This window comes from Tachypleus tridentatus, chromosome 10 (assembly GCF_004210375.1).
Source record: "Tachypleus tridentatus isolate NWPU-2018 chromosome 10, ASM421037v1, whole genome shotgun sequence".
Lineage (NCBI taxonomy): Eukaryota > Metazoa > Arthropoda > Merostomata > Xiphosura > Limulidae > Tachypleus > Tachypleus tridentatus.
In genome coordinates, this window is record NC_134834.1 from 73,885,330 (window position 1) to 73,901,205 (window position 15,876).

The 15,876-nt window shown below is 36.8% G+C and overlaps 1 protein-coding gene across 5 annotated transcripts in view; it reads left to right on the top strand.

Annotated features, from left to right (window-relative positions):
• Positions 1–3,512: 3,512 nt before the first annotated feature.
• The window catches only part of LOC143229582 (protein bicaudal C homolog 1-B-like), a 55,845-nt gene continuing 43,481 nt past the window's right edge, over positions 3,513–15,876 (top strand). For 3 of the 5 annotated variants that reach the window (XM_076462136.1, XM_076462137.1, XM_076462138.1), the window contains exon 1: positions 3,513–3,697. In XM_076462136.1, the coding sequence (XP_076318251.1) occupies positions 3,565–3,697 (133 nt within the window). In that variant the 5' untranslated portion in view covers positions 3,513–3,564. The remainder of the gene's footprint in view (positions 3,698–15,876) is intronic. The other 2 variants (XM_076462134.1, XM_076462135.1) reach the window with 1 other exon arrangement.

The window sequence follows — 15,876 nt, forward strand, 5'->3', positions numbered from 1 at the left end:
CAGACATGCCTAGAATATATACTTTCCACGTTTTCTTGAAATAACATATGCTTAAATGTAGCTTATCCAGTATATCAGATATTTTGCAACAAACTACATGCAATGTGCACGTGTACAGCGCTTTAAAGATTGCGTACGCATTTTGAATAAACTTTCTTTTTTATTGAAGTAATTCATGGAAATCGTTTTGCTATAAGAGGGGAGTCATGAAACTGATTTTTAAGGGATCGTATGATAATTTTATTGGTTAATTCAACGTCAGTATAATTTTTCGTAACGGAAAGTAGTAGGTCATAGCCCTTGTGTGTGTTGTTGGTTTGGGTTATGCGTTGTCTTGAGCTCGATCGTGGGATGTTAAGTGTTTTGAATCACTGATGACTTCATGAAAGATAAGTGGCTGGTGTTATTTAAATGTTGTTGGTCGGTCGAACTTTCCAGTTGGACTGAGTTAATATTGACCGTAGAATTTGTGCAATTTTAGCTTTTAAAGATATAACATAAAGAAACGAAACATAACAATATGGTCTTGAACACAAACAATCTAGTTCATGAATAAAACGCTAGGGTTTCAAACGTGGTACATACTATAAACTATGCTCACTCCTGTCTCCCGCCCAAACTGTTAAATAAAATAGATTTTCAAATTATATTAAAATTAATGACTGTTGTTTTTGGAATTTCGCACAAAGCTACTCGAGGGCTATCTGTGCTAGCCGTTCCTAATTCAGCAGTGTAAGACTAGAGAGAAGGCAGCTAGTCATCACCACCCACCGCCAATTCTTGGGCTACTCTTTTACCAACGAATAGTGGGATTGACCGTCACATTATAACGCCCCCACGGCTGGGAGGGCGAGCATGTTTGGCGCGACTCGGGCGCGAACCCGCGACCCTCAGATTACGCCTTAACGCGCTAAGCCATGCCGGGCCCTAAAATTAATGACATTCCATTATTTTATAAAATGCCTAAAGACAATTTTCAGACTTAGGGCTGCGTTTTACTCCTCTTAACACTACGAAAAATATTTGTAACGGAGAAATATAAAAACAAACAAAGAAAATTGAGAAGCCTACTCTTGCTTTTCGCCGTGATAAGAATATGGAAATATGTTTATTATTTTCGACTTATTATTTTCCAAGAGAGATTACATATAATTTATTACGAACATCAACCAAGCGCTTTTCCTCGAATGTGACTGAAAACGCTTTTTCATAATCTTTAATTTGCCATCATAATTCAAAGCACGTGTTACCACACATACAAAAAACTACATGTAATCAAGGTTGTATGGTAACATGAGAATCTAAGAGGTTCTTTCAGTATATGCCTCACGTTCACAACCATAGTTTGGAGAACATTCTCTATATGGTACTGTTGTGCAGAATTCTTCACATTTCATCTCGCCTTTCTCTAGTAAACGGTCCAGCTAATTGGAATTAACTAGTGTACAAAACAAAACCAAAACAGTAAATAGAATGACTTACGTAATGAATTTTACAAGAAAGATTTTAACATTAATTATTTTTGATTACAGGAGATGCGGGTAGTGAAACACAATAATATACTATAACAGGTACTTTTCTGGATGTTAGCCGTTAGTTAGTTTGTTTTTTTGACTTTCGCACAAAGCTACTTGAGGGCTATCTGTGCTAGCCGTCCCTAATTTAGCAGTGTAAGACTAGAGGGAAGGCAACTAGTCATCACCACCCACCGCCAACTCTTGGGCTACTCTTTTACCAACGAAAAGTGGGATTGACCGTAACATTATAACGCCCCCACGGCTGAAAGGGCGAGCATGTTTGGCGCGACGGGGATGCGAACCCACGACCCTCAGATTACGAGTCGCACGCCATAACACGCTTGGCCATGCCGGGCCGTTAGCCGTTAGAACGTGCAGCCATTAAACACAACAATATACTATAACAGGTTATCTTTCTGGATGTTAGCCGTTAGAACTTACAGACATCAAACAGAATACACTATAAAATATACATTTCTGAGTGTTAGCCGTTAGAATTTACAGATGTCAAACAAAATAACATTACAAAAATCAAAACAAAAAATTTTACAGTGGTATGGATTGAATCAATTTGAAAGTTAACCGTTTGTTGTTAAACATATCAAAACAGAATGTAAGATACTGTTTGGTATATTATTTATATACTTGGATTATAGAAATTATATGTATACAAATATGAGAATATAGTGTATTTAGCATAGGTCGGTTGTTAACCGGCTTGTGTTATGAATATCAAAATATAATAATGTAATGTATATAGCATCAGTTCGGATGTTAACCGTTTGCGATTAAAGATATCAAAGCATAATAACATAATAAATATAAATTCACTTTGGATGCTAACAGTTTGGAATTAAAGATGTGTGAATACAATAACGTACTGCACGTACAACATCAGTTGGATGTTGGCTGTCTGTAATCATATATATCAAAGCATAAAAATATACTATACTGGGCTTCTGTTTATCCAAACAACTCCCCAAGCAACCTTACTGCTACGTTAAATACTGACAGCATTAGATGTGTTTATTCACAAACGCTTGTTCAAGTTATTTTGCGATTACATTAAATACTTACACTCTAACAGCATTAGGTAAATGTTTTTATCCATCTAACAGCTGTTCAAGTAATCGCGCAGCTAAGTTGTATACTGAGAGCGTTGGGTGTGTTTACCTAACCAATAGTTGTTCGTGTAACCTTACAATTAAGTTGAAACTGGCAGCATTATGTACGTTTATTCCACTGACAGTTAACAAATGTAAATCCAGTGCCACCTATCTTCTTATTACTTTCTAAACAGGATTTCAGTGATTTCTAACTTTTCATTCGAACGCTTTTATTTGAATAGGTAGTTCTGTTGTTTGATTTTTATTTTCTGAATTTAAATGATTTTGCTACTATTAGGGCAAAATATTAACAAGCATATCAAATGTTGAAAAACTATGTAAAAATTAATACTGCCTACAGGCATTTAAAACCATTATTTAAAATCAGCTGTAGGTTTAGGATGAGGCCCGTCACAACAAACATGCTCGCCCTTTCAGCTGTGGGGGCGTTATATGTGACGGTCAATCCCATTATTAGTTGGTAAAAGAGTAGTCCAAGAGTTGGCGGTGGGTGGTGATGGCTGGCTGCCTTCTCTTTAGTCTTACACTGCTAAATTAGGGATGGCTAGCGCAGATAGCCTTCGTGTAGCTTTGTGCGAAATTCAAAAACAAAAAGTTTTAGGTTGTACTGATCTGCTTAATATTTTAACGAAAATTATTCTATCAAAACATTTTAAAACAAAATCCCAATGTCAAGGTACTTAACATTTAGATAATAGTAAATATTCCCCTAAAACGATTTTAAGTCTAAAAGTCTGCAAAACCTAGTTTAAACAATCTCACGATGTAAAAAAGTAAAAATCAAGCGCCTAGCATCAAGAAACGAATCGCTGGACTACTTATTAATGCGGATGTGTAAATAACGTACACATATTCTTATACGACAAGTTAGTCGACTAAGGGGCTGGTTCAGTGGTACGAAGTAGTACAAGAGAAAGATCATGCGGCTAGGTAGAGAAGAACAGAGCACGTTTACATCGACCGATTCTTTTGGGTCGTTCTCGTACCATGTCCAGGGACTACAGGAGGAAAGATTTCGTGTTGACCGACGGAAGCTTGAACAAATGTTGCAAGGTAGGGATCACGACATTTTAAGTTGCATTTCTCTTATTATTTAAAAAAATATAACTGACTTTTACTGAACAGTAAAGTGTAATTTGAAAATGAAGTGACGATGGTAAACGTCATGTTGCTATCGTGTTTATCCATTTTAATATTTTTGCCAGATAGCATTAATAACAATTTTTAAGCTATCTGGCAAAAAAACAACAACAACAACAACAAACAGTTCACAAATGGTTGGTGAAATTTATAAAATAAGTGAAGTTTAAGAGTTATAGTAATTTAATATCACTTGTAGGTGTAATGACGAAATGACTTTACTGGCCACTGGCTATATAAATATGTTGACCAATTATTTTATTCATTTTGTTTCGGGTGTTGACGCTTCATTTAATATTTGCGTACATATATATTTCAGGGTTATAACTTATAAAATGTCCATTTCTTGGTAGGGCTTCTTGTTCGACTTGTTTGTTCAACTGGTGTAGGATTACGAACTAACACCATGACCCAAACTGATATACAAAATAATTCTGTTTCTCATTCAGTGTGATTTTAATGTTTGTCTGTAATTATAAAACACTACACCACGTTCGGAACCGTGACTTCCCTCTTTAAAAACTTTGTAAAAACTGAAGTCGTTTACTTTTTAACCTCGTATAGAAAACCATAATCAGAGTAAATTATGTTGTCACCAACAACGAGCTGTTTTGTTCAACTTTTTAATCTTCCAGTAAAACTAAAAGTTAGCTTATGCTCTGGTATTGTTTACCTTGAAGTTGAAAAGATATTATTACCGTGAAATTTCACTTCAACCTATTTATGTATAGATTTTACAGAGGTTACCATGAAAGATGAATGAATAAAGACTGTCACTAAAATACGTGTTTTAAACGTTGCTAAGTTAAATTTTGCACATACACGTCACAATATTTAAAGTTAAGATGTATGCGCTTGTTCGGCGATTAATTATTAAGGGTTGATGGGTAGGTGTTAAATACGCGGGCTATTTAATAGGAAGAGAAAGTTTTTCTTTAAATTTCAGGAAGAAGCTTTGAAAGATAAATGTTTGCACGTGGAACTTTAAATTATGACGGTTTGAAGATGAGGCAACTGTTTTCAGGTAGAAATTACATGTACAACGATTGGTTGCTAAGTGAAGGAAAGCTTTCAGGTATAAGTTATATTAAATTTTACACCTATTTGCAACTTTGATAGAAACTAGATTACCCGTTTCTTTTTCTCCCCTCTCCAAGAAAATTATTGACAGAGTTGTATTTACATATGGAATTAATATTACGTAAGATAGCGAAAGTTATTTGAAAGTGAAAGAGTCGTATGAATTTATAAAATAAATAATTGGTCTTAGATAACGCTGAAAACTTTAAGATATTCAGATACAACTTTAAACTTTCATATTTAAGGAATTTCAGTTTGAGACCTGCTGCAATGGAAGAACTATGTATGGATCTATAAACATCCACGGTGAACATCTTCTCTAAAAGTGTTAAACCTTGTTTTGAACCGACCATTTACGTGATTTAGTTATTTTTTAAGAAAAACAACACAGATCATCGTAATAATCACAAACATTCTATTTCCCCCTGACCCGGCATGTCTAGATGGTTAAGGCACTCGATTCGTACTCTGAGGGTCGCGGGTTCGAATCCCCGTCACAACAAACATGCTCGCCCTTTCAGCCGTGGGAGTGTTATAATGTAACGGTCAGTCCTACTATTCAGTCCTGGTAAAAGAGTAGCCCAAGAGTTGGCGGTGGGTGGTCATGACTAGCTACCTTTCATCTAATCGTACACTGCTAAATTAGGGACGGCTAGCGCAAATACCCTCAAGTAGCTTTGCGCGAAATTCAAACCCAAACGGTCCCCCCATTAATGGGTTGGAATCTGAGACGATCAAACATCTCGTGACTCCCAGTTTTTGATATTTACCTTATGACTATTTCAAACTTTTTTTCTTTGTTTTATTCTGTGAGGAGTCCAAAACCTAAATACGGAAATTAAAGTCATTTTGCCAAATATTATTGGAAAGAATAAAAAATACAAGTAAACGTCAAACACGTGCAAAGGTAGGTATAATTGAAAAATTGTATGCAAGTGTTACAATAAATTAATCGCTACTCTGGTTGCTGTTTTTGTCTTGTTGTGTAACCCAATAAATTACACTTCCCCTCTCCGACACACACACACACTGCCCTTTACAACTGTTGGGCTTTTTTTTTTCTCAGAAAAACTCGTCTTTTAATATTTGTGAACATTAAATAAGTTTATATTTTTAACACGCCAGATTTTCGTTACAGAAAGTCTTATTATCACTGTGGTATCGAAACTAAACACTAAACTACGTGTTACTGCGATAACGGTTTTTCCGAGCGTAAAAGTATTTCGTCACATTCATGGATAGTTGTTATTTCTAATGCCCCGTAATAAACCATTAAAGTCATGTGACATGCAACTGGTTTAGTGTTTTAGGGAGAAGTTGTAAGAATTTCTGAAAGGTTGTCATTACAGGCGTTTCGTTGTAGCTTTTCTTAAGTCAGTTTACATGGCTGTTATTTGTAGATTTATCTGTATTTTCTGATTCGTAAAGTTTTCAGAAACTGAAAGTTCAGTTTACACGGCTACTCTCTTAGATCAATACTTACCATGCGTATTGTATAAACACTGAAAACACTTTTTTACCATTTTTGTATTGGTACTTATCTGTATTGTATTATTGTCACAGGACTTATATGCAAGATTATATACTCGGTTGATTTTGATAATTTTCACTGCTTTTACCCGTTGTACTGTTTACTTCTCAGAAATTTGGCACACATACTATTGGTATAGTAGTTTACTTTGGTCATTTTACACTGGTTTTTATTAATACCATCTGTATTGTTTACTTTTCAGAAACTACTCAAACATTTTTACTTATTTAGTGAGTTTACATAAGTTTTTAAACCACTTTCCATCTGTATTGTCTACTTTTCAGAAACTGCTCAAACACTTGTACTTATTTAGTGAGTTTACAAAACTTTTTAAACTTTCTATCTCTATTGTTTACTTTTCTGAAACTACCCGAAGAATTGATGTTACACTTGTTTACTTTAGTCGGTTTACTTGGTCTCTCTTTTCTTAATGGCACTTGCCATATGTCTCTCGTGCAGACGAAGCGTGATTCCCAGCTCTGTAGTTTAGGTTATATTACGTCATTACCTCGGTGACTGAGCGGTAAATCGGGGGGCTTAACAACGCTCAAATTTGGGTTTTGATACATGCGGTGGATAGAGCACAGATTGTTAATTGTATAGCTTTATGTTTAACAATAAACAAGTAAAATAAACAAATTTACTTCAGGACAAGAATTATAATAATTTTAACAAATTTCTTAGTATAAGCAGTATACTCTTTCCCAGAAAGTAGAGTATAATAGCATTGAACTATACATAAACAACTGCTCCGCCAACATCACCCACCATACTTACATAAATGATTTTGTTTTCTACAAACAGCGTTTCGACAGAGATTTCTTAATGAGAAATCGTGTACAGCTTGCTTTTATTACTAGTTCTTGTTGAAAGTACTTTCTGTATTGTCTAATAAACATATGACGGTATACGCGTTTGTTGTAGTTGGTGCTGCTATAAAACCCATCTAACATTAATTAAAGTTCTGTATATTGGTGTTTACTAAGTTCCAAATAAATAACATTCAGAACGTTTTACTCTTAAAATGTCAAAATTATAGGTTTTGCAACTTGGTAAATAGACAACGAAGGGAAGCAAAATTTCTTTTATTTAAGAGTAGTTCTTTGCTGTGGCTTTAATTTGTTTGTAGGGGGTGGACTAGCATAACAGACATTACAGCTTAGTCAATATAGGGCAAAACAGATATTTTGCCATGAGAATCATGCTTTAGAATGAAAACGAATTTTTGTTTTCAATTATAAACTGTAGTTACAAGTGTTGCATCTTAATTAGACAAGTAAGCACAGTGACTGCTACAACAGCCATTTTTTCACATGAAAATTGAAAAGTTGCGGTTATTGATTTATGGAATAACTGACTCATAGCGATGTGAAAACATGAGTTAATTTATATTTGTATATAATATTTAAACACCTGCCACACGATCCAGCCCAACATCTATTATCATTGAACCTCGGATGGTCATTCCGGAAACTGGTGGCTTAGGCTGACTTCAAAGATCTTTGTGAATGAAGCTCGTCACAATTTCTAAAACGAAAAATATGTATGAAATGTGTGACATGTTGACGTCTGTATGGATTACACAGCGGTGGTTCCATACTGAGCAATCAATCTTCTTATATGTACTCTTCATTAAAAAAATGACATTTCTAATTTGGGAAGTGTTACGTAAATCATGTTGTAATATATGAAGCATCAGCTGTAACTTGAACGCTACATCTTTGAGCTTCACTGTGTCGTTAGTTTCATAAAATACTGAAACTAATCGTTTCTTATATATGTTTCCAATCCTCCTTTATGAAGACAACAGTATTATACGAGTTTTCTACGTTTCACTCTCAATGCAGTAATCAGTTGATGAATCTCCACTCAGCTGGTGCCCTGCATGGCCAGGTGGTTAAGGCACTCGACTCGTAATTTGAGAGTCGCGGGTTCGAATCCCTGTCGCACCAAACATGCTCGCCCTTTCAGTCGTGGGGGCGTTTTAAGTGCGAACAATCCCGCTATTCGTTGGTAAAAGAGTAGTCTAAACGTTGACCCTCATTTTGGACCCTCATTAAGATGCATGGCTGGTGTTCTTTTAAAATGAACATTGTGAATTCTAGTTCTTGTGGATACCTAAACAAATTAACTTTATTATGTGTTGTTTTTGTTCCAGAAAAAGTTATGCTTCACTTAAGTAAGAGTGGGAAATGACTGTCTTATCTTTTGTAAAAAAAACAAAACAAACAAACAAAAAACTTGTGTTACACTTTCAAGTGTGTGTGTTTTAAGTAGTCATATGACACCACCCACACCCCATTTTCACCCTGACGCCACAGATACAGATAACAAGGTCATATATGGGGATTTCTGCAAGATGGTGAGAGGTTGAAATAGCTGGTGTAATGTATAACTTGTATTTAAAGACAGGAAATAGCTGGATGAAAGTGTTTTAAAAACTCGGAGAATCAAGAATTGGTTTGAAATAAATAAACAAGTAAATCTACAAAACAGATTTCTCCTCGTTTTTATTGTTATCAGTGCCAATAGGTGTACTGATTTGCTATCAGACTGATTTGTCTGTCAGTGGGTATATTGTCCCATTGTATGTTATCCATTTTGTTAATTGACTGTCATCGGTGACACTGCGCGTATTGTTTTATTTCTGGTAGTATATGTTATTAGGTATGCTGTTCCATTTCCTTATTTTGCCACTAATTATGTTTCAAACGACCGTTTTTGTTGGGGAGGGAAAAGAAATCGGGGCGTTTCTGCTTGCAAACGTGTACATTTGGACAAATTAGAACAAAAACAACTGGTTATTTTGCTAAATTCAACGACAGCGTAAAACTGGTATAGACGACTTTAGGAAAGCGTGATAGACTAGTAGTTTAATAGTAGAGATTTCATTTAGTGTAATCGTTGTTTTTTAAGGTAGCACACATATAAAAGCGGGAAGGTTAGATCTTCGGTATAACTTTCAAATTTTTCGAAACGCATCAATAACAACAAAAAAGTGGAATAGCTACCTTATTGTTGTAAGTCGTAAAATTGTTATTTTTGTCAAGAAGTATAATGTTTGATTTTGTTAACTGACTGTTATCTGTATTAGCAAAATAATGTCCTAGCTTATTTGAATATTGTTGGAGTGTAAGAATGTTTTTCTACTTTATTAATTGATTGCTGTCAGCGGTAATATTCTTCTAGATTGTTGAACTATTATTGTATATGTCAGTGTTGATATTGTAGCTTATTAACAGATTGTTGTATCTGTGTGTAATATTTTTCGGGATTGTTAATTACTGCATATGTCAGTGATGTTACTCTAGATTGAGTGTGGTGACAATGACAATCTTCTTCTAGATTAATTGTTTGTTTGTCTTTGAATTTTGCACAAAGCTACTCGAGGGCTATCTGTGCTAGTCGTCCCTAATTTAGCAGTGTAAAACTAGAGGGAAGGCAGCTAGTCATCACCACCCACCGCCAACTCTTGGGCTACTCTTTTATCAATGAATAGTGGGGTTGACCGTCACATTTTAACGCCCCCACAGCTGGGAGGACGAGCATGTTTGGCGCGACGGGGATGCGAACCCGTGACCCTCAGATTACGAGTTTCACGCCTTAATACTCTTGGCCATGCCGGGCCTCTAGATCAATAATTAATTCCTATGCGTATCTGTACTAATAACATTCGTCTATTTTGTTAATTCGTTTTTTATACGAGTAAGACTATTCTTAAGGTTATCATAAGAGTGTACTTTGTGGACAATGTTCATCCAGTTTGTTAATTAACAATCTTTAGCAGTGAGAATATTATTCCAGTTCATTACTTGATTGTCTTGATCAGTGAAAATATTTTGATCTCTTTCATTAGTTTTATCTCTCTGATAATATAATGCTAATTTAATTGTAGAGTTTGAACTACAATGTTCTTTCCAGTACTACGATTGACTTGTTTGAGTAACAATATTGTTTCTTTTCGATAACAGCTTTTTCGGTTTAACTATCGTGAATTTATATATAATTTTGCGGTAATTTTAGAGATGCAACTAACACCTAATACACATTCGTTTGATTTCCACAACGTTTAAGAGATTCGAGGACCTAGTGTGTAGAAGATTAGTTTTTAATTTCGAGCAAACCTACACGAAGGCTATCTGCGCTAGCCGTCCCTAATTTAGTATTTAAATATTAAAGTGATGGCGGGCAGTCAACACCACTTACCACCAACTCATGGGCTACTCTTTTTTATTAATGAATATTGGGATTGATAGATACATTATAACGCACCCACGGCTGAAAGGGCGAACATATTTTGGTAGAACTGAATATGCAGAATGACAAGTGTAGTGATTTGTTACAGGTTGAATGTATGAAGTGAGACAGGTGTTAAATTGGAGTAACGGTAAAACTCTATTTAAATTAACGATAACCAGAGTGAAGGATGTTGAATTACTCCGGTAAAATTTCCATCTTTAAAGTTCGTACGAATCTGATTTGGCAAAACACGCACACTGCAGTAGACCAATCAGAAAACTGAATCACAAGAATCTGGAAATATTTTTGCTACATGCGCGCACGCACACACACACACACGGTAAAGTAAGATGTTACTAGTTATCTAATAAAACAGTTGATAAGTTCATTGACAAAAAATCCTACAAAGAACACTATCTCCGTTTGACTTTAGCACATAACCTCAAGTGGAATTGGTGTTTAATGAACCAGTACTTAGAAATATTCAAGTGTTTTGATGATATAAATTAAATACTATAGAAGATTAAGGTATTTAGTATTCACATAAACACTCCTTTTCTCCCTTACCTTGCACTTGTCTTCTTCGATTCGACATGAATGTAGAGGTTACGATGCAATCCGGTGAAATTGTATTCGATCAAACTATAGGCAAACATCGTGGGACGAACATGGTAACATAATATCAAACTTTTATTTAAATTAAATGTGATTATAAAAACAAAAACTATATTACAAAATCCTGATTTATGAAAGGGTTAAAGCACGAAGAAAAAAAGTAAATCGACAGAATTTATGGATAAAAAAATTGAAACCCACAGATGGAACCAAGGCATAAGAATTCATATCATAGAATACAAAAACAACACTTGAAATCCACAGTTACAAAAAAAAGGGACAAAAGTGAATGTACCAAAATTATATGCAGAAGTTGAGTGCATTATGTTAAATCAACTTTGAAACCTCACCACATGGATGTAGTCCATAATCAAATCGTTATGTTTCTTGACAACCATGCATCTGTCATAGTTCTGCAGTATAGTCACATTTTAAATATGAAAGTTATGGAGGAGTCTTTTTGAAATCAAGATGTTGTATGGTTATGACTGTTTCCAAGCGCCATTCGCAATAGTAAAAATCCATAGACATCGGGTACCCTTTTATAGAATAGCACGAACACATGTTTCATTATCCAACTGCTTTAGATATTCGACAGCTGAATTGTGGAAGAAAAACAGGATTTATTTTTCCAGATGGAGATTCTTCTTGATTTTATTGTTTATTGTTACAGTTTGAAGTAATCTCGCAAACATAGAAAGCATACATTTTTTTTTTGGATAAATCACTGATTTTGGTCAACAAGTTCATATATATTTCTTTGTTTTCTAAATGCCATTAAGCACAGTGGACATCCTCACCTTGAAAATTCTAAATTTCCAATGTTAACACATCTTTATGATATGAATATTTTTCATCAGAAAAGGCTGCTATATACCGTTTCATAAAGAAATGATTTTGATGACACCATACTGCCTATATTGTGTCATACAATGCAAAATTATATTTTTAATACACGGCATTCCACTCCTGCTTTATATTAACTGTATGTCTTTTTCTTCAAAAGACTTGTTTTCTGTATTAAAGATAATTTTAATGTAATGTATTTAACCATATGTACATATTTACAACTAGGAGCTCTGATGATGTAACTTGACGCTGGATAGTAAGTATATCATCCAGCGCTACTGTTTATTTTGTTCATTCGCTTGCCTTCTTTTGAATAATCTTGGTGGTTCATGCTAGTTTCTGATGTGGTTCTACAAGTGCTTTAAGATTCTTGCATAATTCCTCTGTTTCCCGGAAGCCAACTTGCTCCTTCTCATTTTGCCAATATTTTTCGCGGAGGTTGAACTGCAAGGTATTAATCCACTGCGTAATATTTGCTTGGTAATGATGCTGCCATTGCAAATTCCATAGCTCTCCAGTCATATTCCGGCCTGGCATGGCCTAGCGCGTTAAGGCGTGCGCTTCGTAATCTGAGGGTCGCGGGTTCGCGCCCGAGTCGCGCCAAACATGCTCGCCCTCCCAGCCGTGGGGGCGTTATAATGTGACGATCAATCCCACTTTTCGTTGGTAAAAGAGTAGCCCAAGAGTTGGCGGTGGGTGGTGATGACTAGCTGCCTTCCCTCTAGTCTTACACTGCTAAATTAGGGACGGCTAGCACAGATAGCCCTCGAGTAGCTTTGTGCGAAATTCCAAAAAAAACAAACAAAACAAAAAACCAGTCATATTCCTCTAAGGGGACAGCAAGACTCTGGGCTTATCTGGTAATTTTTGAGATAGCCATTTTTCAGCAACCTCTTGTTCAGATACTTTTCAGTTGCACAGTAAGTGGGTCTTTTCAAGAAGTACTCATTTGTCCTTTCTTGCTGGGTAAGACTTCTTTTACATACTTCTGTGAGTCCGAGCTTATCCTCCCATTCAGTTTCTTTGCAAACTAGGTTTTTGGTCACTTCAACCCCCTTCGGTGTGGATTCCTGTACATGGTGAGGGGACCTCCCAGGGAAAGTTCTATTCTTTCAGTTTACCTCCTCTGGGATCTAAACATCAACCCACGTGTTTACTGTGCGTGGTGGTCTGTGAAGGGGATGAGAGAATCCTGGTGGTTGAGGGGTTCAACCCTAACATACCACTTTGGCCTTGAATATCTCTAGACGGACGGCCTTGGGGTAGCCCCTCCAGGGTCATTCGGCCGGTCCACTTGGGATAGGGAAAACTAAGTGCCAGTGTTGGATGTTCTCAACAGATATTGTGGACATTATATCTGACGCTAGTGTTTGGGTACAGTGTTTACGAAACCCTGGCGTTGCTTTAGTATCCTTGTTTGGCATTGTAGTGCGTCCTCTCGTAGGTTTCCAAGGTGCATGGGGTCAGTGGGTGTCAAAACATTCTTTTTTATTAAGGATTCTCCAAATAAAACCTTGAATAAAATAGTGAAAAACAGTCCATAGGTAAACGACCATGTCTTGAAAATTCTGAGCAGCAATCTTCAACATCTGTGATGCATGTACCTCATTTTCTTATATTACATTCTCTTTCAGACAAACCTTTAGGCCAAATATTCCCCTTTTTATTCAGAAAAGACTAGAGGGATTTGCTGACTCTCCAGAGTCAATCAAAAAGCTTCGTTTTGATGATATATTGGTGAAAACATCCACATTTCAGCACAGTGAACTCCTCTTACATTTAAAGGCGATTGGGGATATGCCCATTGAGGTTATGCCCCATGCTACTTTGAATTCGTCACGAGGAGTATTTGTTGAGAGGGATTCGAAGAACATCTCCGAGATCCTCGCTGGTTTCTCCACCCAAGGAGTTTCTGCAGTGAGGCATATCTCCACTTGCAAAGATGGAATTATGATACCAACCAATGTCCTCATTTTAACACATCACTGCGTTCACCTGCCACCATCAAAGCAGGTTATCTTAATTGCAAGGTACAGTTATACATTCCAAACCCTCTCAGATGTTTCCAATGTCAGCAGTTTGGTCATTCGAAGACATCAGATCGTGATTCCTTGACGTGTGCTTGTTGCAGTGGCAAGGACCACGATGTCTACGAGTGTGAAACTGACCCTCATTGCGTTAATTGTGATGGCCCTCAACCATCCTACTTTCGTTCTTGCCCTAAATGGTTGGAAGAAAGAGAGGTGCAACGTTTAAAGATGATTCAAAACATCATTTATCCCGAGGCTCAAAATTTGTTGTCTACCACTTCATCTTGGGTGTATACTGCCGCACTTCGTTCCACTACTATAGTGGGAATGCAGACGGATATCTCTGTGCCTTTAAAAGAATCTTTCTCAAACCATATGAAAAGTCTTTTGATCTCCATGATTAAAAAAGTCGATGAATCAACGTCAACACCCATCTCTGTCCCTAACATTTATTCCAGCAAACCTCAGAATCCACTTCCTTTAGTTCTGGATACAGGAATTTTCTCGGGTACATCTCCCGCCCCAAGATGCAAAACGGTCATCTGTTCACGTTCTCAGTCGCTGGGATCCGCTTCCAACGACAAAGACCTGCCCAATCGACCCAGGACAGGATCCATGGAGGTCGACAGATCTTCCTCGAATAAAGACAGTAAAGAAAAAAGACGTGGTCGAAAACAGAAGAGTTCTCCACCCAATTCGCCGACACATAAATAAAAATGCCTACCTTGATACAATGGAACTATCGAAGTTTACGTTCTAATGTGGATGACGTCAAAGCTCTGATTGCTTCCTACCATCTTATATATCTTTCCTTTCTGAAACCTGCCGATACACTCACCTTTCGGCGGTTTTCTTTATACAGAAATGACAGGCTGTGTGGTGGATGAGTGCATGGAAGAGTGGCACTGTTGGTTGATCAGCATGTGCTCACGCTGTCTTTGTCACTCGAAACACCTTTGGAGGGCTGAGCCATCCGTGTTTCCTTTGGTCATATTATCACTGTTTGTTCTCTCTTCCTGTATCCTGAAGAGACCTATGATAAATCAGACTTTGACGCTCTCGTTGAACAGTTGCTATCTCCATTTTTAATCCTGGGAGACATTAATGGACATAATTCCCTTTGGGGAGGTACTGATATTGATGGGAAGGGTCATTCTGTAGAATGTACGCTGTCAGATCACAGCCTTTCTCTTTTCAATACTACTTCTTATACTTATTTTCATGTACCTAGTCAGCCCTTTACTGCTACTGGTTTCTTAGTTTGCTCCCTTTCACTGTATTTTCACTTTTCAAGGAGGGTTGACAATAACCTTTTAGTCAGTAATCATTTTCCTATAATTTTGAGAGAGACTAGCCATGGTCGATGTCAACTGACCCACTTGCTCTGGTAGAAACTGGATCAAGCTAACTGGCCCTGTTTCACTGCTGTTGCAGAACTTGATCCTGCCAATGTCTGTGAGCCGTCAGTAGACGACTGTGTGGCAGCAGTGACTAACTGTATTAACCATGCAGCTGTTCAATGTATTTCCAAAACCTCGACACGTTTTCCACGATATCCTCGTCTGTGGTGGAATCTTGTCTGCCACATGATATAGAAGGCTCAGAAACGGACCTGGGGTACTTTTCATAGGTATCCCACACTATAAAACTGCATCACTTTCCAGCAGGCCTGTACACATGCTCGACGGGTAAGATGTCAAAGCTAGAAGGAATCTTGGATTAAGTTCACAACCAGCATATACCAGCAT